Below are 22,644 nucleotides of genomic sequence, written 5' to 3'. Positions count from 1 at the left end.
GGCCTGCTGTGTTCCTCCAGCTGCACAGTGTTGTCTCTGACTCCAGCAATGGCAATTCTTGTTATCACATGGCAACCTAGTGCCTTTATTGCCATGCCATTTCAGGGAGAGCTGACAGTCAATCAGAACTTACTTTTGTGTTGTACCATTTTTGAACAACAGATGATGTTTTCAATGGGCTGTTGATCTTTCCTTTTTTAGGAGTTCAACCTGAACCTTCTGATGCCCTGCTTAGCTTTTGGTTTGTGTGGAATCTCTGCAGATCAAACTAGCGTGCTTTTTGAAACTGCCAGGAGAGTCACCTTGGACCATGTGGCATTCCATGTCCAGCACCTTCCTGGCAAACATCAGGTGTTCCAAAGGCTGTGTCCTTCTCCCCATTCCTCTTATTGGAATAAGATTGGTGAGCTTTACGGTAAGAGAACACTGCTGCAATTGGAGAAATCAAAAAATGAAGTTAAGACATGGACAGGAAAGAGTTGTATGGATGTTCTTAGTTGTTTTCCTGCTAATAATATACTTCTGAAGTGTAGCCGTGATTGTAACACAGAAAATCCAGCTGTTCATTTGCACCCCTGAAATAGCCATGTGATAATGACCAGAAAATCTGATGACCGTGTTGTTTAGAGGGATGTATAGTGGCTCAGGCACCTGACATAACTGCTGTTTTTCTTCTTTTGCATTCAGAAGAAGGATAGGCACATTTAATATCTCATTTGAAAGATAGCATGTTCAACAGTGTAGTACTCCCTCCGTGCTAAAACTTCAGCCTTGATGTCTGGAATGGATCTAGAACGTTATGAACCAGAGGCAAGAGTGTGATTGAAACAGCTGCTGAAACTTTGAGAGGCAGACAAAGTAAATAGATAGTCAGAGAAGCCTTCATTAAGAAAATGGTTCAAAACCTTCGGGGAGAAAGAGGGGAAAGTATGGTTGAAACCAACAACAGTACCACAAACTATATTGGAGAGTGGAAATAGCACGCGGGAAAAGACATACAATTCACTCTTCCATCCTGGAATACCATTTTGGAATGTCACTTATGGGGCTCTTAAAAAATGTTTATTTGTGAGTTGAGGGTCACTGGCTGGGCCAGCACTTGTTGATTAACCTTCATTAGTGAGTAGGTTCTGGTAAGCCATCTGTTGGGGAAAAAATTGTTTTCGTTTAGTCTGAGCCAGATTATCTTTTGCTCTTTTTGTCGAAATGGTTGTGATTAAGCCTCATAGATTTATGAAACGCTTTGTTTTACAGGGGATATGCAGTTCTATCATTCAGTTATTAGTCTGTGCAATGCCATGGCTCAGTACCTTCTCTCTCTACCCAAACTGCCACCATCTCTTCAGATTCCCACCGAAAAACAGGCTGATATTGCCAGCTTCATGGTCTTGTCTCTGGAGGTAAGGCTTGGAAACTTAGAGCAAAAAGACACCTTTGGATCCATTGACCAGAGTGTGCACGGACATTTTTGCAAATTTACATTGGCTTTCAGGTCGAATGCCACAGTTTTGTTGAGAGATGTAGAGGGACTTCCATTCTGTTTTGCCCTGTCCTCTCTCTTGTGTGACCATGCTCTGTTGAACCCATTGTGTTTGGGACCACTGTATGACAGTTTCATAGTCAATTACACTTAGCTTTCAAATCAAGAGCAGGGACAGGCCATTCAGCCGTTTGAGTCTGTTCTGCTATTCAGTAAGATTAAGGCACCTCTGACTGCAACCTCAAACCTGCATTCCTGCCTATCCCTGACAAACTTTGTCCAGTTCTGAGGAAAGGTTATCGGACCTGAAACGTTAACTGACTTTTTTTTTCCCCTTCTCGGATGCTGTCAGACCTGCTGAGCTTTTCCATCAGCTTCTGTTTTTGTTTTAAACTTTCCCCTTCTTGCTAAGAATCCATCTATCCCTGCCTTAAAAATATTCAAAGATTCTGCTCCACCACCTTTTCCAATGATTCTCAACTCTCTGGTTGAAATCGTTTCACCTCAACTTTCTTTTAATTGGGTACCTACTGATTTTTAAACTGTGACCCCTAACTCAAGGCGCTCCAATGAGAGAAGCCAACTTCTCCATATCTGCACTGACAGGACCCATCAAGTCATTGTTTTGATCAAGGATAAATATCTTTAGGGTATGGAAATTGGCCGTCTTTGCACACTCTGGCTTGCATGTGGCTCCAAACCAAAGTCATGTGATTGACTCTTAATTTGCCTGTGAAATTGCCAAACAAGCTACTCTTTTCAAGGATAGGTGGGTATGGGCAGCTCAACCCCCACACCCCATGAAAGAATAAAGATTAAAAGAAAATCACTGTTTACTCTTCTAAACTTGAGCAGACATAAACCTAGTCCATCCTTTCCTTAGAAGATAATCCACTTTGCAGGTATTCATTTGGTAAATCTTCTCCAATCCGCTTCCAACGTAGTTACATCTTTCCTTGAATAAGTTGATCAGTACTGTGCACAATACTTCAGAGGCCCAGTTGCGAACCATTTCGACTCCCCCTCCCATTCCTTAGACGACATGTCCATCCTGGGCCTCCTGCAGTGCCATAATGATGCCATCTGAAGTTTGCAGGAACAGCAACTCATATATGTTCTGCTTGGGAACCCTGCAGCCCAATGGTATCAATGTGGATTTCGCCAGCTTCAAGATCTCCGCTTCTCCCCCCCCCCCCCCCCCCCCACTGCATCCCAAAACCAGCCCAGCTCGTCCCCACTTCCCTAACCTGTTCTTCCTTCCCACCTCAAGCCGCACCTCCATTTCCTACTCACCAACCTCATCCTGCCTCCTTGACCTGTCCGTCCGTCGGTCCTCCCCAGACTGACCTATCCCCTCCTCACCTCCCCACCCGTACTATCCTCTCCACCTATCTTCTCCTCAAACCATCTTTGGTCCGCCCCCCCCCCACCCCCAACTATTTCAGAACCCTCTCCCCACACCCCTTTTCTGATGGATCTAGGCCCAAAACGTCAGCTTTTGTACTCCTCAGATGCTGCTTGGCCTGTTGTGTTCATCCAGCTCCACACTTTGTTATCTATGTATGGCTAATTAGGTTGGGTTTTCAATGCATTTTTAGAAACTGAGGTAACCCCAGTTAGCTGTGGATTTTTAAAACCTGGGATTTGGTAGCTTGGTACTGTAAGTGGTTCAATCTGTATACTTTGATTTTCTGTATTTGAAATAACTAGAGCAGCAACTGAGAACATTCTACCAAGTGTTTTAATTGAATCAGAAAATGGCTGAATGCTGGCAAACTGACACAATGGAAAACCTGTGAATGTGCGGCAAATCGGCCAGCAATAAAAGAGGCTAAAGCACACTCAAGTATTTGAACTTTAGGGCCATCTCACCTCCTCTCAGGAGCTTTAAGAACTGCTAAATACTTCAACAATGCCAGCAGGCAATGATGAAGCATTTGGGTGGATAGGTACAGGGTGGAGGCTACTTTGGAACATAATGTGGTCAATGCTGATGTTTAACTAAATGATCTATATCAGTGCAGTACATTCTCTGTATTTCTGTGTGCCCATTGTTATAATGTTCATGCCATTAATTATGGAAATATGATTTTGTCATTGTCATTCAGGCACTGTGTTGGCAGTTGATGCACGATCAGGTTCCATTAAGTCTGGATTTACAAGCTGCTCTGGATTGTTGCTGCTTAGTTTTGCAGCAGCCTGACATTTGGAACCTGCTGGCCTCGGTGACCTATGTAACTCAAGCTTGCTCGGTTATCAACTGCATCCGGTTCATCATTGAAGCAAGTAAGGGTTTGTTTTTATCCGTTGGTCAGAGTAATTAAGTACAATGAAGGAGTTTGGGAGAATGCTCATTTAAAGCATAAACCAGTTCGGCCAAACAGAATGATATATGCTAAGCGAATACTGACAACGTGGAGAGTTTTCCTTTGTCCTCAAACCTATTCCATACTGTGGCGTCTGGAGTATCATGACAATGTGCTTTCTGTCACTCTTCTACTACTTCTAATTCTAATTCATGAGAGATAAAAATTATTAAAAATTCTTAAGTTGATCAAAATGGCCGAGTCCAGAAACACTCATGAACCAAATGCTATCTGCAAGGGGACGGGTTCAACTCGGAGGCATGAAGAAAGTCAACACTAACCAGCAGTTTAACACAGATTCCTGGCTCTCTGGGACTAAGCTCATTCTGCTTGAGTTAAGCACTTGCTTCGCGCTGGTGTGATAGTCATCAGTTTGAAGCTTATAATAAGTCTGTTTAGCCCATTATATTTACCACACCTCCCCACAGGCCAGTCCCTGTCACCCAATAAGCTTATTTCCTTCAAGTGTCCATCCAGTTTTCTTTTGAAATCATGTGTTTCCACTATCATCATGGGCAGGAAGCTCTAGGTCATGGTCAGTAAATGTGCAGGTTCAAATGCGCTTTGATCTCTATCCCCTCGTTCTTGTATCATCACTTTTTTTTTAAAATCTTGTTTGACTCATCCAAATTGTTAGAATCTTGTACATCTCTATGAGATCTCCCCTCAGTCTCCTATGCTGCATTGTCTTGTGGCTCCACTGCATTAGATTGCCAAATCAGTGCTAACTGAAGAGCAGGCTGGTGCTGAGAGTCAGCCGGAATCAGACTGAAAATGCCCAGAAATATTTTCTGCAAGCAAATTGGACCTAGCATGTGGATTTGTATCATTACAGTTTGGGTTGGTGACGCACAAGTACTCTTGAAACAATCATTCTGATGGATTAGACAGTTTTAATGATGAAGGTTCACTTTGAGTTAAATATTTTCAAAATGTTGTTGCCCATTTGTAGAAACCTTTTTTTTTAATCCCCCCCCCCCCCCGTATTTACTTCGTGACAGCTTTGGTAATAGTGGTAGTTCTGCTGTTTTTGGATTCTGGCATTTCCTGAGGAGTGAGGGCGAAGGAGAACTCTCCAGGTTGTCAGTATTCGCTTAGCATATATTATACTGTTTGGCCGAACTGGTTTATGCTTTAAATGAGCATTCTCCCAAACTCCTAATATTAAGCATAATTTTGGTCCAGTTTCTGTAATGGTGTTCAAGTCCAGGTTTTGCAAGTAATAATTTGCCCTTTCATTTAGTCAGTTTGAAAAAAGCTGTTCCTTAGAATGACAAGTCTTAATCCTCAGATTTGGTTAAAAGCCTTGAGTTTATTGGTTTCAGCTTCTCTAATGCTGTCTAACTTCCTGTGTGTGTGATTCAAACTATGTTTATTTCAGTGGCAGTTGAGCCAGGAGAGCAGCTGCTTTTGCATGAGGAGAGGAGAAAGTCAAATCCTGATGAGACTACAGTTGTAGATGAGGAGAGTGAGGATGTGTTTGAGCGTAAGTAGATCTGACTTCACATTATCCCCTAAGAAACTCGAATTATCCTAGCAATCTACAGACATTTGAATACCGAAGTTCGTTCAAATTTATATTCTGTCGTTTTTGGAACTATTGACCCCACCTGCAGCAGAGCTGTGCTGATTTACAGCGGAATAGAGGCCATTCAGCCTGTTATATTGTTCAGTCCTTTTTCTCCTGTTATCCAGAATAAACTTACTGTTTTGTTCTCTGCCCACTGTCTTATCTGTTGCTTCAGACATTTAGTCAGCTTTTGCTTGAACAATGTAAAGGTTTCTATCTCAAACACACCCTTGACCATCTCATTCCATGCTCCAACAGTCCTCCGTGTGACAGAATTTCTCTCCCTACTCTCTCAAAGACTGTTGTAAGTGAGTGACTCTGCATCACCAATTTTGCAGTCAGTCTTTCCATATTCACTCTAATAAACCTCTTCAGTCCGGGGAGGTGATGGCCTAATGGTATTATCGTTAGACTATTAGTCCAAAGACCCAGGTTCAAATCCTGCCATGGCAGATGATGGAATTTGAATTCAGTAAAAATACCTGGAATTAAGACTGTAATGGCAACTGTGAATCGATTGTCGGAAAAACCCATCTGGTTCATTAATGTGCTTTAGGGAAAGAAAATACAACCCTTACCCAGTCTGGCCTGCATTGAATCCAGACCCACAACAATGTGGTTGACTCTTAACTGCCCTCTGGGCGATTATGGATGGACAATAAATGCTACCTAGCCAGCGACATCCTCATCCCATGAATGAATGAAGAAAAAAAAATAATTTTAAAAACCTCTTGAATCTCAGTTTTTATTGCACTGGAGATAGATTCAGCATCTTGTGTCTTCTCTTTACTATGTGTTACATGTTGACGTCATCCTCATGAATCATTGCCATCCTGCAATGAAGTTCCCAAACGTGCGCACAATGCTGAGGTGTAAGCAAAATAGAACTGCATCATTAGGCAAGTTGGTGGAATTGGCAGGCAGACAACAGATGAAATCGAATACAAAGGCCTCGACCCTAAACTTATTTAAAAGGAATCTGAATGTGCATTTGCGAGGCTACAGACCAGGTACTGGAAAATGGAATTACATTGGGCATACAGTTTCTTCATACAACTCTGGGATGATGGGCTGAAAGACCTGTTTTAGGCCATACTTTGTTTTTAGGTTCTATAGAAATGTGAAATGTTTTATTTTGGTAGGAAGAACACAGACAGTATGAAATAGAGTACAATTCTGAAAGGGTACAGGAGCAGAAGGACCTTTGTATAGATGTGTATAAATCAATTTCTTTCACTTGTGGGATGTGGATGTTGTTCATCCCTAGTTACTCTTGAGAGGGTGGCAGTGAGCTGTCTTGTTAAACTACTGCAGTCTTTGTGCTGTAGGTGCACCCACATGTCTTTAAGGGAGAGAATTCCAGGATTTTGATCCAGCAACAGTGACAGGTAAGTGGCCTGGGGGGAGACTTGCAGGTGGTGATGTTCCAATATGTATGCTGTCTTTGTCTTTCTAGATGGAAGTGGACGAGAGTTTGGAAAGTGCTGTCTAAGCATCTTTTGTGAACCTATGCAATGCATCTTGTACCCTGCTAGTACTGTGTGTATGTGGTGAAGGGAGTGGATGCTCTTGGATGTGATGCCAGTCAAGTTGGCTGCTTTGTTCTAGATGGTATCCAGCTTCTTGAATGTTGTTGGAGCTGCACCCATCCAGGCATTAGGAAGTAATCCATCACACTCCTGACTTGTTCCTTGTCGATGCTAGGCAGGCTTTGGGCGGTCAGGAGGTGAGTAACTTGTTGCAGTATTCCTCATCTCTGACTTGCTGTTGTAGCCATCATGTTTGTGTGATGGGTCCACTTGAGTTTTTGGCCAGTGGTAGCCTCAAAGATGTTAATAGTGGGGAACTCTGATGGTACAGCATTGTGATTCATGCTGTCTGTCCATTTCAGTGGCAGTGGTGGTGATTAGATTTGTCCCTTTATTGGTGATGGCCATTGTGTGGCATTTGTGTGGAGTGAATATCACTTGTTACTTGTTAGCGCAAGCTTGGATATTGTCTGAATCTTGCTGTATTTGGACATGGGCTGCTTCAGTGAAAGTGCCAGAATAGAGTGAGAGTGGTGGTTAATAAATTTTTTATTAATAGGGGCAGAGATATGAGGAGGTTTTGTTGAACTGTTATGAGAGTCTAGTTTGGCCTCTGCTGGAGAATTGCATCCAATTCTGGACCTCGCAGAAGATATGCAAAGGATGGGAGAGATCCAAAAAAGATACATTTTAAAAAGGAAAAATTTGTTCATTCAAAGCAATTTCAACATGATGGCTTGATGGCCTGCTTATGTCTGGTACTAATTCCGTGATTGTCAGTAGACGTGTAGAATTAAGAGCATAGCACGATTGAGGCCAATTGGCCTATCAAGGCTGTGTGTCAATTTCTTCAAAGAATTTGTCCCAATCTTTTCATTCTCTCTGCAGTATTTTCTATTTTGCGCCTTTTACCCAATGCCTTTTGAGCTCATATTGAATCTGAATCTATATCCATCAACTTGGCAGACAATGCATTCCCAATTCCCTAATCACTTCTGCCAAAAATAATTTTGGCTTCTGGTGTCTGGTTTGATCACCAAAAACACAAAATTCTGTTGGCTTCATATGCTGAGCTATTGCCTTCAGCGAATTGTGTTTTGAGCTCCAGGTCCCTCCTTCCCCTTCAGTGTGGATTTCTGTTGAGGTGACTGCAATAGTTGGAAATAATGATTCATTTCTTCTCAGTGACCCATTTGCCTGTGTCATAAGTTTGTAAATGTCAAACTTGACCATTAACAGACAGGAGAATCACAACAATCTTTTATTTGCGTTGCATTTTTCATGACCTGAAAATGTCAATAGTGCCAGACAACTAGTTGGGATGTTGTTGTTGTCATGTAGAAAATGAAGCAAGCATTTTTCTTGTAGTAAGCTCCTTCAAACAGCAATGAAATGATCTATTCTCATGATATCGTTTGAGTGACAGTGTTAGCCAATACACCTTGCTGCTCAAATATTGGAACGAGAGCTACTACATCCATCTGAACAAGTAAAGAAAATCTTGCTTTAAAATCTCATCCAAGAGGTGACATTTTTGGTGTTGACTTAAGGCTGAGGGTTTGCTACGATATATCAGTTATTTTAGTTAACTAGTTTAGACATGTTATAGTATATTTGAATTAAGAAGGACTTGAACCCAGAGGCAAGGGCACTACCCATGTGCCACAAGATCCTCTACACAACACTTCGTGCTATGTGATTAAGTTGAGGAGCAAAGTTTTCGAACCCGTTCACCTCCAAGAAACAAGTTGACTCCTGATTGAGGTGGCAGCATTCTTTCAGTGGACAAATTACTTTAAAATTCACGCTTTGGGGCAAAGACAAAATACGAATTTTTCAGATTTGGGTAAAGACAAAATATATTTTTTCCACAAGAAAGTGACCAAACTTTCTTTTAAAGCTCTGTGCAATAGCCTACACTCGAGCCCAAACGTAGGTGTGTGTTGCACAGTAACCAATTTACATCATTTTGAGATGTCGTGGAGAAGTCTTAAGCTGGTAAACATGAAAGTCTACCTCTCTTCTAGTTCGCATTTTCAGTTATTTTTCCTTCTTACTTGGCTGTACGACTTAGACTATAGTATTTTGTTTTACAGTTATCATTAAGGTGGTGCTGTTTTACCTCTTTAGTTTCCTTCTATTTTAGGATCCAAGTGCATTACGAACGCCTGTAATGTGATGACTGAAATGGTGGAGTGTCTCCAGACAGTACTGTCCTTTGGGCATGCCAGCAACACGCGAATCCCAGCATTCCTGAACCCAACTCTTAGGAATATTGGTATTAGCTTAGCCAGGCTTCCTCTAGTTAACAGCTACACCCGTACCCCTCCATTGGTGAGTATGAGCAACTTTGTGTTTGCTCTTGTAGCTTTCATCTGAAGAAGTCTGATGTTTTAGTAGAAAATTTTCAAAATATTACTGATGAACTTGACAATGAGATTGCTTCCACTTTCTGGAAATCCAGAACATGTGACACAGCCTCAAGTTAAGGCATAATCATTTAAGCCTGAGGTGAAAGTTGTGAATTTTTGAAACTCTGTATCTATGGATGCCACTTTATTGAATATATTCAAGGTTGAGATGGACTGGTGTTTGAGATCTTGGGAAGTCAGTGTTTGGGGAGCAGATGAGAAGGTGAACTGATGGCAGACAATAAGCCATGAGCTCATTAAATGGTAGAGCAGAGTTGAGGGTCTGTCTGATCCACTGCCCTCTCCTGTTTTTTATGTTCAGTGTTGATAAAATAATTTGCAAACTAACAGTGCATCACGTAGGAAATTGTATAATCTGCCGCACATGGGCACATTATTTTGATACCAGGCTACTGGGCTATGTTTTCTTAGTGGTGGAAAAGGAATTAAGCTCACAGGTGGGAATCTGAAATTAAATCAGAAGGTTGTTGAAGTGGACATCAACTACTCACATCTGAACAGAAAGTTGAGTTGACAAATGTGGTGTATGAGGGATAATGTGATTGGAGCAGTAATTCAACTTATGTAATTTCTGTTAGTGTTTACCATTTCCGTATTTCTTAAGTTCAACAAATACATGAAATTCAGTCATTGGTTTAATTAGTTTAACTTAAATTTTCTCACGTCTCGTGCTACAATCCTGTGGAAAACCTTTCTAATTCTGTGTATATACCAGTGTGTTTTCTGGTCAATTTAACCCTAAACCAAGTAAAATATCCTAATTACTTTCTTTCACTCTGTTCTCATTCCTCTTCAATTCCTTACCTTCATTGACGATTTGAGTCTAATCATGAATGTTAACTTTGTTTCTTCAACCACTAACCTTTGGAAGTGTATTCTATATTCTCACTAATCTGTCAAGAACTCCCCCTGCACTCTGTTATAATGCGCTATGTGGTCTCTGGAATTGCAACCTCAGGAGCCCCAGTTTAAAAATCAAGGCCTTCCATTTGAGACTGAAGTGAGGATTTTTTCCCCCTCTGGTTGCAAGTCCAGCTTGCATCACTTAACATATCTTTTTCTTTATTTTAAATGCGGCTATAAATTGGACTCCTAGTCTGCATCAGTCTAACAAGAAAAGACCTAATTTTTCAAGCCTTGCATTATTTTTGTTTCCTCATTTTTGAGACTCATTACCCTAATCTTGCCTCACTCAGTCTATAGTTCCTTCTAAAGCCTTCAGACCTGATGCTATCTGATTACCACTTCTTGTTTATCTTGCTTTCTCTCTTACAGTTTTGGTGTTTTGCACAATGGCCTTTTCTCCTTAATTTTCATTTCATTAACAAATGGCAGTTGCCACATTGTTCAAGTTATGTCAAGTTTCTTATTCTGCCTCAGTTTAAACATTCTTGGCTGCTGGGTAATGTAACAAGTAACAAAAATGATGTACTAATGACTTGTGAAACTGTCAAGAACATTGTTCCCTGCATTTTAGGCTTTGGGACATTGCAAATCTTGACTTGGATTAAGCAGATAAAATAAGAACCTGCATGTCACACGTCATTATATGTGAAATGCTCCCTTGTCATTAACTCTGCATTGAATTTACTCAGGTGTGGAAGTTGGGATGGTCACCACAAACTGCGGGTGAATTGGGTACAACTCTTCCTGAAATTCCAGTTGATTTTCTACAGGAAAAGGAAGTCTTCAAAGAGTTCATCTATAGGATAAACGTTCTTGGTAGGTGGCAAAAATTTCAGTGAAAATGCACACCATGCCATGGATATTTCTGACTGTCATTTATAGTGAGAGATGATAATAGTAAAACATAAGGTGCAGCAGAGTCTTTTAAAGGTCTACTGTTTCAAAATCAGAGCATCACATTTAATACTGAGGAGAGAAGATTTTTTTTCTCTTGGATGATTGTGTAAATCTGTGGAATTCTACTCCCCAGAAAGAGTGGCAGTTTTGAGTAGCAAAGGTAGAGTTACAGCTCTTTGATAAGGGAGTTTAGGATTTGGGGCTCCAGACTGAGAACTAGTTAATGCTGCAGTCACATCAGCCATGATCTTCTGAAATGGCGGTGCAGGCTTGATGGCCCAGTGCTCTACTCCTAATTCTTCTGTTCCTATTTTCACAGAAGTTGATTAGAAGCAGCTTTCATAATGTAGCATTATTCTGTGGTTTTTGTTGTGTTCTTGGACTCTATTGGCCAAGCTCTAAACTTGGGAAGAATTCATTGAGATATAACGTAGACTGTGTTGAAATGAAATCAGAAATAGTATGTACGATTCCTTCTATTTCAGGGTGGACAAGCCGCACTCAGTTTGAGGAAACCTGGGCAACCCTGCTTGGTGTTCTTGTGACTCAACCACTAGCAATGGACCAGGAGGAGGAAGTTCCACAAGAGGTACAATCAGATGGCTGTGAATGTTAGAGACGTAATCTAACTGAGCTGTTGTAGATGATGGAAGGAGTTGTTAGGTTGATGGAGTTGAACACATTTCGTCTGAAAGATGCCAATTTTTAGATGTTATAGTTGGACCATCTAAGATTGATATCTGGAAATGCCCCTTCTCACAATGTATAATGGAATTCTAGAAGTCTTTACCCAAGAAGCTGTTGTGGATTTAGGGGGAACAATTGAAAAATTCACAGTTGAGGTTGTTACATTTTTATAGGCTACAGGGATTAAGGTTTATGAAGCTAAGGTGGGTCAGTGGAACTATGATACAATCACTCATGATCCAACTGATGTACTAGACTTCGTGGGGTTGCACAGACTTCTGTTCCTACACTCTGCACACCTGATATTTTCGCTTTTTTGCTCATCTTCATAATTTGGATGGAGGTTTTTATTATTATGTCTTCGTTGTTGTAATAGCATCGTCTCTATTTTTACTAGGAGGACACAGAGAGGACCCAGATTAATATTCTTGCCGTGCAAGCAATAACATCCTTAGTGCTAAGTGCTATGTCAATTCCAGTGGCAGGGAATCCAGCCACCAGCTGTCTCGAACATCAGCCTCGTAATAAAGCTCTGAAGGCTCTGGATACAAGGTCAGTTGTATTGAGTCATAAATTATAGAAACAGCCTCTTTGGTCCAATTTGTCCACACTGACCAGACACCCCAATCTGACCTAGTCCCAATTGCCAGCATTTGGCTCATTTTTCTGAACTCTTCCTGTTCGTGTTCCCTTCCAAATGTTGTAAATGTACCCTTCCCCCCCCACCACCACCACACAACCACTTCCTCTGGCAGCTCATTCCATGCATGTCCCACTCTCTGTATGAAAAAGTTGCACGTTGGGACCCTTTTAAAAATTTTCCCCTTGCACCTTAAACCTGTGACCTCTAGCTATGGACTCCCCCCACCTTAGGAAAAAGACCTTGACTATTCACCCTATCCCCATGTGCTTTGTGACCTTATAAACCTTGAAAAGGTCACCTGACAGTCTCTGACATTCCAGGGAAGAAAGTCCCAACCTATTCTGCGTCTACCCATAACTGGAACCTTCCAGTCCTTGCAATATCCTTGTAAATCTTTTTAGCATCCTCTCAAGTTCAACAACATCCTTCCTATAGACTGGCAACCAGAATTAGAACATAACAGTACAGCACAGCACAGTACAGGCCCTTCAGCCTACGATGTTGTGCTGACCTATTGCCTAACTAAGATGGAATTACCTTGCATACCCTACATTATGCTACCATCTGTGTGCTTATCCAAGAGTCGCTTAAAAGTCTCTAATATATCTAACTCCACTGTCACTACCGGCAGTGCATTCCACACGCCCACCACTCTGTGTAAAAATTGTACTCGGTATTTCAAAATTGGCCTCAGCAGTGTACTCTACAGCTGCAATATGAAATCCCAACTCTTATATCAGTGTTCAGACCAATAAAGGCAAGTGTGTCAGACACCTTCACCGCCCTGCCTACCTACGATTCCATCTCAAGGAACTTTGCACCTGCACGCTACGGTCTCTTTACTTGAGAACACTCCCCAGGGCCCTATGACTAACTGTGTAAGTCCTGCCCTGGTTTGCCTTAACAAAATGCAATATCTTTATCTAAATTGAACTCCATCTGTCAATTCTTGGTCTTAAAGATCCCGTTGTACTCTGAGATCATCTCTGAAATACTAAGTTGCAAATTTACTAACCATACTTCCAATTTTCACTCCAAATCATTTATATAATTGACAAAAAGCAGTGGACCTAACACTGATCTTGTGACACACCATTGGTATAGATAAATCTTGTGTATGTCCAACTACAAAACAAAATTGACCTTTTTTTTATTTTTGTAAGAATGTCCATCTTAGCAATAACTTGCATTTATATAGTGCCTTTAACAGAGCAGAACTTTCCAAGGTGCTTTGCAGGATCATTATCAAGCACACATAGCAAGCTCGTAAATTGAATTAAAAAAAACTTCTGGTTTTAAAATTGCACACTTTCTCCTTGCCTGAAGTTTTGAATTTTGATGGAATTTCAGACATACTTGTCAGGTCTGACATTTTGGCAATTCTGTTCACAGGTTCGGGCGAAAATTGAGTGTCATTCGAGGAATAGTGGAGAAGGAAATCCAAGCAATGGTATCAAAAAGGGATAACATAGCAACACACTACCCTTATCAAGCGTGGGATCCTGTTCCATCCCTTTCCCATTCAACATCTGGTATTTATGCTCATAATATTCAACCCACTAGTTAGTCAGTGTTCATGTGCTGAATGTCTGTTGAATTTCATCTCTGGTAGTCTTGGATCTGGAATAGTGCGTAAGCCATTGTTATGTTGAATGGCAGAGCAGCCTCATTGGGCTGAATAGATCTACTACCTCCTATGTTTTAAGATATTCCGTATGTGATGATTTCGCTCAATGTTGAGAGGATGTAAGTCATTACAGAGGGATTGGTGGGGGGAGTGGGGCATGAGAAAGAATCCTCCTGTGTGTGTGTGTAGTGGTTCAAGAACACGCAATTAGACCCCTCTTTCGTGTATGGAGAGAGTTGCAAGTGAGAGACCCTGATGGAGATCCACAGCTGGATTACGTTTTCGAGCGAAGTCCTAGTAAACATTGTTGTGTGAATCTCTGCAAAGATGCGTATTTTGCAGTCTTTCCCAGCTTTCTAAAGTAAATAAAGACTGTTAACATGATCAAACTCTGCTTAATTCTTCAATGATAATTAATTGCAGCCGTATGTTATTTATTGAATCTGTTTTTAACCAGTTTTGGTTTTTTTTTTCCCCAACTTTGTTCAATCCAGGTGTCCTGATAAGCCATGAAAAGCTTTTACTGCAGATAAACATGGAACGGGAAATGGGGAACATGGATTATAAACTAGGGCAGGTATAGTGAAAGTGCATTTGATGTTCAGTGTATACAGGTTACTTTGCACTGTAGAATTTCACAGCTGAGCGCTACTCCATTCCTGCTCTCTGATCTGTATATGTGCATTTTCACAAATAACAGGAAGGGCGTATTGTACAAGTGTTACATCCCAGCTGATGTTATCGTTGGACAAGTCATCCCAAATAAAATCCTGGCTTGACAGATCATATTTTGTTCAGTTTTAGTTTTAACAAAGTGATGTTTCACTGAAAAACGAGCATGTAGTGCTGTAATAATAAAACAGAAGTTTATTAACAAAGGAAGTAAAGAAGAGTATAGAATAAACCAAGATAATAAAATGTGAGGCTGGATGAACACAGCAGGCCAAGCAGCATCTCAGGAGCACAAAAGCTGACGTTTCGGGCCTAGACCCTTCATCAGAGGCTCTGATGAAGGGTCTAGGCCCGAAACGTCAGCTTTTGTGCTCCTGAGATGCTGCTTGGCCTGCTGTGTTCATCCAGCCTCACATTTTATTATCCTGGAATCTCCAGCATCTGCAGTCCCCATTATCTCTAGAATAAACCAAACTATCTACTTAAATACAAATTCAAAGGTTTTTAAACACACAGTAAAACTTTAATTCCATTAATCCCAAACAGTCCTTCACAAATTGATTGATAGAAAAACAGTAGTTTTTCTATATTACTCAAAACACCACTCATGCGATACTTGCACCAGAGCCCCTTTATCCAACATCTTGATTAGATTAGATTAGATTCCCTACAGTGTGGAAACAGGCCCTTCAGCCCAACAAGTCCACACCGCCCCTTGGAGCATCCCACCCAGACCCATCCCCCTATAACCCTCACACCCCAGAACGCTACGGGCAATTTAGCATGGCCGATCCACCTAGCCTGTACATCTTTGGACTGTGGGAGGAAACCGGAGCACCCGGAGGAAACCCACACAGACACTGGGAGAATGTGCAAACTCCACACAGACGGTTACCCGAGGCTGGAGTCGAACCAGAGTCTCTGGCGCTGTGAGGTTGCAGTGCTAACCACTGAGCCACCGTGCCATTTAATAGATTTAAATCACTTGTGACTTCAAATTTTGGACTGGAACTGCAGAAATTGTCATAGGAAATAGGATGAAGAGTAGGCTGTTAGGCTCCTGGAGCCTGCTCCTCCATTCAGTAGGATCATTGCTGATACAAAGTTCCTCATGTCCACTTTCCTGCCTTTTCACCACAACCGTTGATTCCTCACTGATCAAGAATGGCAGATCAATTATGCCTTAAACATGCAAAAGGACTTTGTCTTCAAGGCTGCTTGTGGCAAGGAAGTCCAAGGATTCTCAACCCTCAGAAGAAATTTCTTCTCATTTCAGCCTTAAATTGTTGCCACTAAATTCTCTGACTGTGCCGTCTGGTCCTAGACTCTTCCATGACGGGAAGCATCCTCTCAGCATTAACCTTGTGAAGTCCCTTAAGAATCCAGTATGTTAGTATATGTTACAGTGGTTAGTGTCCCAACCTGTTTGACTTCTGATGAGACAGTCCCTCGTAACAAAGATCATCCCAATGAACCTTCTCTGAACTGCCTCCAATGAAATGCCTTTCCTCAAATAAGAGGGCTTAAATTGCTTACAGTACTCCAGATTTGGTCTCACCAGCAACTTGAATTTTTGGAGTAAAACTTTCCTATTGTTATACTCCAACCCCTTTGAAATAAGGGACAACATTCTATTAGCCTTCCTGATTACCTGTTGCACCTGTGTGGTAGCTTTCCCTGGTACATGCACAAGCCCCTCCAAGTCCCTTTTGTGTCGTAGCTTTCTACAGGTTATCTCCATTTAAATATTTTGTTCATTTGGTCTGTATTCCAAAATGAACAACTTTACTTTCATTCCCCCCATTATTACTCCATTTGCCAACATTTTATCTATTTACTTGACCTGTCAGTATATCTGTAAACTGTATTCCCCTCACCACTTCCCTTTCTACCTTTTCTTAAGTTCTTTGAGGATCTATGCATCTGTACTTAGCTTTAAATAACCTCTTCAGGTACTATTCCAACATTTCTGGGCCTAGCAGTAACTCTCACTTTAAGGTGACCAAGTTCACGTTTTGTTCCTTCTCTTCTCAGGGGCACTGGCCTATTCAGCCATCCTATTCTGTAGACTTTTTAGGACTGCCCTAATTCAGAGTAAAACTTATTAATAAATTGTTTTTTTCCCTTTGGTTTACAAAAAGCAAGTTCCAGAAATCTCTACAAATGTTGAGGTACTGTTATTTACCTTGCTGGGTCACAAGCTAACCTAAGAGAAACAAAAAAAGTATGTATTAGTCATGCACAAAAATCCATTCGTTCTGAAGCCAGGCTTCAAAGTATTTTATAAAAGATTTGTTATGGTTACATAGAGTTAATGATTAACTTCGGACCCACGAAACTCACAGGTTTCGAACTTGACTCGAGCCAAAATTCAAACGTGCAATAAATGACATTGAGATATTTAATGTCCTCATTTTTCAAGGATCGCAACATTCCTCCCTCTTTCCCCCCCCCCCAAAAAAAAACTCATTGGTCGAGAACGCCCTCGACCGTGTCTCTGTATTTCCTGTAACTCATCCCTCACACCCCGTTCCTGCAATAACAACCAAAACAGAATCGCCTTCGTTCTCACATACCACCCCACCTAACCTCATCCTGCCCTTGACCTGTACGTCCTCCCTGGACTGACCTATCTCCTCCCTACCTCCCCACCTACCCTCACCTTTTACTGGCTCCATCCCCACCTCTTTGACCTGTCTGTCTCCTCTCTACCTATCTTCTCCTCTATCCATCTTCTATCCGCCTCCCCCTCTCTCCCTATTTATTTCAGAACCTCCTTCCCCTTCCCCATTTCTGAAGAAGGCCCCAAAACGTTAGCCTTCCTGCTCCCCTGATGCTGCTTGGCCGGCTGTGTTCATCCAGCTCTACACCTTGTTACTTTAAATATGTATAAATCTTTTTCACAAAACAAGTGCATCAATTTGAAGGAGGAGTAAGCCATTTGGCCCCTCGAGCTTGCTTGACTACTCAGTAAGATCACGGTAGTTATGATTATGGCTTTAATTCCATTTACCCAACCACCCACAGTAACATTCAACTCCCTTTATTAGTCAAGCATCTAGCTATCTTCACCTTTAAAAACATTCTGTTATTCCCATCTCCACCATTCTCTGGGGAGGAGAGTTCAGCAGGCTTGAGGCTTCTTTAAGATTGCCGCTGAGTTTGCTGTAAAGTGATGCAGCAACTTTGAAATTTCCATTGTGTCAACATTTGATGTTGCACCAACTGTGATCAACCCTCTTACTGAGACATGGGAATCAAATGTCTGACCTCTTAATGCTGTTAACCACTGATTTTGAGTCTTAAACACAGAAACAGACCCTTTTTGTTCTTTGTTCTAGTCCATGCCAAACATTTGTAAGAGATTGCATCTCCACTGTAATGTCCTTCGTGACTCCATAACCTTTTGACACCGATGGCTGAGGCTTACAGATGTGGAATGGGGTGGTTGGTGGGTTGGTGCTTTGCAATAAAGTTTTTGAGGTCAAAAATCAGAGGAATAATTGAGGGGACCCTACTAATGTTTGGTAAATTATGTTCTTTACTCTTGACTTTGAACTCATGACGTGTTTGTCCACTTTTGTGCAGGTCTCCATTCATTCCGTTTGGTTAGGTAACAACATAACCCCTTTGAGAGAAGAGGAGTGGGATGAAGACGAGGAAGATGAAAGTGATGTGCCTGCTCCATCGTCACCTCCAACCTCTCCAATTAACTCCAGGTCAGCCTAGAATTGTCACCCACAAGCAATCTATTAATTCTTATCACCATCTTGCTGAATGCACTGTCAGACAGTACATCTCACTGGCCTAACTTTGTACACATTTAAGAGAAGGTTAGGACCCTATGCTGTGAGCCAAGTGTGCACATAGAACGTAGGCACAGTTTATAGAGTAAAGTAGAGAATGGATGTGTATCTTTGACAGTAGCAGAACAAGTTAAAAAGGCAGTTACAGAAAATATCTTGTGAATATTCATAGAAGACTAGAGTACCAAAGCAGAAAATTATGATCAACCCGTGTAAAGTGGAATGTTTCATGCAGTTATGTCCTCCACATCTTAGGAATGATGTCCAGAATTTGGGAAGGGCACAGATGCAATTTATTGGAAAATTGATTTTAAATTTTGGGAGAAGGTTGATTATTGGCTGAGAGAAATTTGATAGGTGTGTTCAAAACAATCAGCTAAAAATGCTAACATAGAGCACCCTCAATTCTAAGAATACCTGAGCAGGAGCATGCCATTCAGTTCCTTGAGCCACCTCCTCCATTCAATAAGATCATGGCTGACCTGATTGTAAACTCAATCCACATTTCTATCTGACGCAGAAAACGAAGTAGCAAGTTTTGAGAAGATTTGTAGCTCAGTTTGAGGTTCTGGATGTGAGTTTGCTCGCTGAGCTGGAAGGTTAGCTTTCAGACGTTTCATCACCATTCTAGGTAACATCAGTGAGCCTCCGATGAAGCGCTAGTGTTATGTCCCGCTTTCTATTTATCTGGTTAGGTTTCCTTGGGTTGGTGATGTCATTTCCTGTTCTTTTTCTCAGGGGATGGTAGATTGATTTGGAGCCACTGTGTTTGTTGATGGAGTTCCGGTTGGAATGCCATGCTTCTAGGAATTCTTGTGCGTGTCTCTGTTTGGCTTGTCCTAGGATGGATGTGTTGTCCCAATCAGAGTGGTGTCGTTCCTCATCTGTATGTAAGGATACGAGTGATAGTGGATCATGTCGTTTTGTGGCTAACGTCTGAAAGCTAACCTTCCAGCTCAGCGAGCAAACTCACATCCAGAAAACAACGTATCTACCTCTACCTTAAAAAAAAAAATTAAGGGCTGTGTTTCCATCATGTTTTCAGGGAGAGAATTCCAAATATTCACGACTCTTGAGAGTGAATATTTCATCTCATCTCTGTATTAAAGGGCCAACCCCTGATTTTAAACACTGCCATCTAGATCAAGGCTCTCCCATAAGAGGAATCATCCTCTCCACATATACTTATCAAGACCTCTCAGGATTTCTTATATTTCAATCGAGTCATCTCTTACTCTTCTAAACTCCAGATACATGCCTAGTTGGCCCAACCTTTCTTTTTAAGATATCTCATCCATTCCAGTAAATATTCTTTTGAGCTGCCTTCTTTACATGCTTCCTTGAATAAGGAGAACAGGACTGTGTACAGTACAGTTTTACCACTGGCCTGTGTAATGAAATGCATGTTGTGATCCAGCTAATCTTTCTACGGAAGTGGAGTTTGAGAATAAAGCCCGGTTCGATAGATTGTACTTTGCTTCTTTTGTTTAATATGGCAGTCTTTATTTCCTTGCATAATAAACTTCTAACTATAATGCAATTGCTCAATTACAATTAATCACAATTATAGTTGTGGATAAACAAAACTGAGACGCTTTTCTCCCCAGTACAATCTGTTCATTTGACAAATACTTCTTTTAAACTCAGTTTTTAAACTGTTAAGTATTTTCTATGAATCATTATACTACTGAGATCTTAGAATTTCCTGCTTTGAATAACCAATGCAGACTTCTAACCAAACGTTCCTGGCCTGGAAATTTTCCTGACTGAAATCCTTAATCTGAGATAACTTATTCACTTAACCTCTCTGAGAAAACCCCTTGATCTAGGAGAAATATACTTATGTTCAGTCATTCTCATTCAAAGTCAATTCAAAAGTCCATTTGCATTCGCTAACACCTGCTGAACTTGTATGCTAGTTTCTTTATTGTGTATGAGGAGTTCCAGATTCTTTGTACTGTAACTTGCTATAGTTTTTCTCAATTTGGATAATATTCAGTTCCTCTAGTCTTCCTGTCAAAATGCAGCATTATAATTCATATTCCAAGTTTTTGCCCACCTGTCTGGACTGCTCTGCAGACTCTTTGATTTGAAATAAATCTGTCAGGCATGATTTTCTCATGAAGCCATGCTGATTCTGCTTGGTTATGTATTTCTAAATGTTCTACTATTACATCCTTCATAATGGGCTGTAACATTCCTCAATAGCAGATGTTAAAGCTTGAATAAGGGTGTCACTTAAGCAGTTTTCTAATCCTCTGGGACTTTTCCAGAATCAAATTATTATTGGAAGACCACTGCAAGTGTATTATCTGTGTAGCTACTTCCTTAAAAATCCTCAGTGTAATCCATCTGATCCAGGGTACTTCATTTTAGTCTCCTTAGTTTCCTAAGTACTACTACTCTGATTTGTGTTTATTTCTTCCCTTTCTTTAAGCTCATTGATATTTTTGGAATGCTGTAAATTTCCTAAATTGTGAAAACAGATGCATAGCATTTATTCAATTTGTTTGACATTTCTAAGCTTTCACCCAATTTATTTTCATTGACTGGTTTAATTTTTTTCCTGTTCTTTTACCATAAAACCCCATAAATATAAACAAACTTCCATTAACCCTCCATGGGGCCTTCAGCTTTTCCCTCCCTAATAGAGGCTTTTTATTAAAATCATAGTTCTGGAAAGAAGTAACCTAGTTAATTATTAAACCCCTTCACAAAAATGGACCAAAACCCATCTGCCACTGGTTGAAATCCAAACTCCCTTAAACTATGTGTATATCTTTTCAATATATCAATCTGTCTCAAATTTCTTTACATACAATCTCTCTACATTTGCATTCAGTTTTCTTTGCATTAAATGATAACATTCTATTAACTTTCCTGATTACTGGTTGTACCTGCACACTAACCTTTTGCCATTCATGGATGAAGGCACCCAAATTACTTTCCGTCTCAGTCTCTCACTATTTAAGAAATGGGCTGCTTTTTTTTGAACTCTTTTTATACCAAAATGGATAATTGCATACTTTGCCATGTCATACTCCATTTACCTCAACTTTTCCGACTCACCGGAACAATCGATAGCCTCTTCTTCACAGCTTGCTTTCTTACCTATTTTTCACTTGTCACCAAATTTGCCATCATACATTCTATCCCTTCATCTGTGATTTATATGAAAATGTATACAGTTAAGGTATGAGCACCAATCACTATGGCATACCACTTTTTACATCTTGCCAATCTGAAACAGACCCATTTACACTTACACACTGCTTCTCTTGGCCAGCCAATCATCTTTCTGTGCTGCTCCTTACATCAAACTCGCATTTTCCACAGTCACCTTTGATCTCGTGGCTGATCATCTGGAAAACCATTTGATTTGAAGACAACATTGGAAGAATCCATCCCTTCCCAAGTATCAACAAGCCAAGCTAGCTTTTCAGTTGACCGTGTCCTTGTGGACTGTGGACCCATTAGTTATTGAATTACCAATTCACATCTGCTTCAGTTTCTCTTATTGTGCGGTAAACATGGCCAAACTCTGATCAATGACTCATGATTCTTTCCCACAGACTTGATAAGTCCAGAGGCAACGAAGGCTAGATACAGCGTACCCTACTGCTGTTAATATCTGATTCAGCATTAACTTAATATCTTTTGGTTTGAATGATTTAGTGCCAGACCACATGCCTATGTATTCGTATGCTAGGTACACAAAATGTTATGCTGTGAGAGTTTGATGGTTCCCAGTATGTGAATGAGAAAAAGCACTCTGGACAGGTGGTCACAGGATTGGTCAGATAAAGAAAGTCCTTCAGCTGATTCGCTTTTTTTTTCTGTGGTGAAATCTACCACAAATCTTGCATTTGTATAGCACATTACTACAATAAAAATGCCCCAAGGTGCTTCAGCTTGGTGTAATCAGCCAAAATTTAACAAAGCCACATCATAGCAAATAATGTAGTTAAAACCTGCAGGTTTAATGAGCGCAATAAAAATTTTAAATGAATTTAGGAAGGTCTGTCCAGA

At 40.8% G+C, this 22,644-nt stretch overlaps 1 protein-coding gene across 6 annotated transcripts in view; it reads left to right on the top strand.

Annotated features, from left to right (window-relative positions):
* htt (huntingtin) overlaps positions 1 to 22,644 on the top strand; it is a 238,331-nt gene that overhangs the window by 181,144 nt on the left and 34,543 nt on the right. For all 6 annotated transcript variants that reach the window (XM_059644891.1, XM_059644889.1, XM_059644890.1 and 3 more), the window contains 11 exons: positions 202 to 415; positions 1,255 to 1,400; positions 3,589 to 3,766; positions 5,228 to 5,332; positions 9,092 to 9,279; positions 10,973 to 11,099; positions 11,666 to 11,769; positions 12,265 to 12,419; positions 13,903 to 14,042; positions 14,632 to 14,714; positions 18,398 to 18,528. In XM_059644891.1, coding sequence (XP_059500874.1) covers positions 202 to 415; positions 1,255 to 1,400; positions 3,589 to 3,766; positions 5,228 to 5,332; positions 9,092 to 9,279; positions 10,973 to 11,099; positions 11,666 to 11,769; positions 12,265 to 12,419; positions 13,903 to 14,042; positions 14,632 to 14,714; positions 18,398 to 18,528 — 1,571 coding nt within the window. The remainder of the gene's footprint in view (positions 1 to 201; positions 416 to 1,254; positions 1,401 to 3,588; positions 3,767 to 5,227; positions 5,333 to 9,091; positions 9,280 to 10,972; positions 11,100 to 11,665; positions 11,770 to 12,264; positions 12,420 to 13,902; positions 14,043 to 14,631; positions 14,715 to 18,397; positions 18,529 to 22,644) is intronic.

Source organism: Stegostoma tigrinum, chromosome 3, assembly GCF_030684315.1.
Source record: "Stegostoma tigrinum isolate sSteTig4 chromosome 3, sSteTig4.hap1, whole genome shotgun sequence".
NCBI lineage: Eukaryota > Metazoa > Chordata > Chondrichthyes > Orectolobiformes > Stegostomatidae > Stegostoma > Stegostoma tigrinum.
This window is presented reverse-complemented; position numbering and strand designations above follow the sequence as displayed.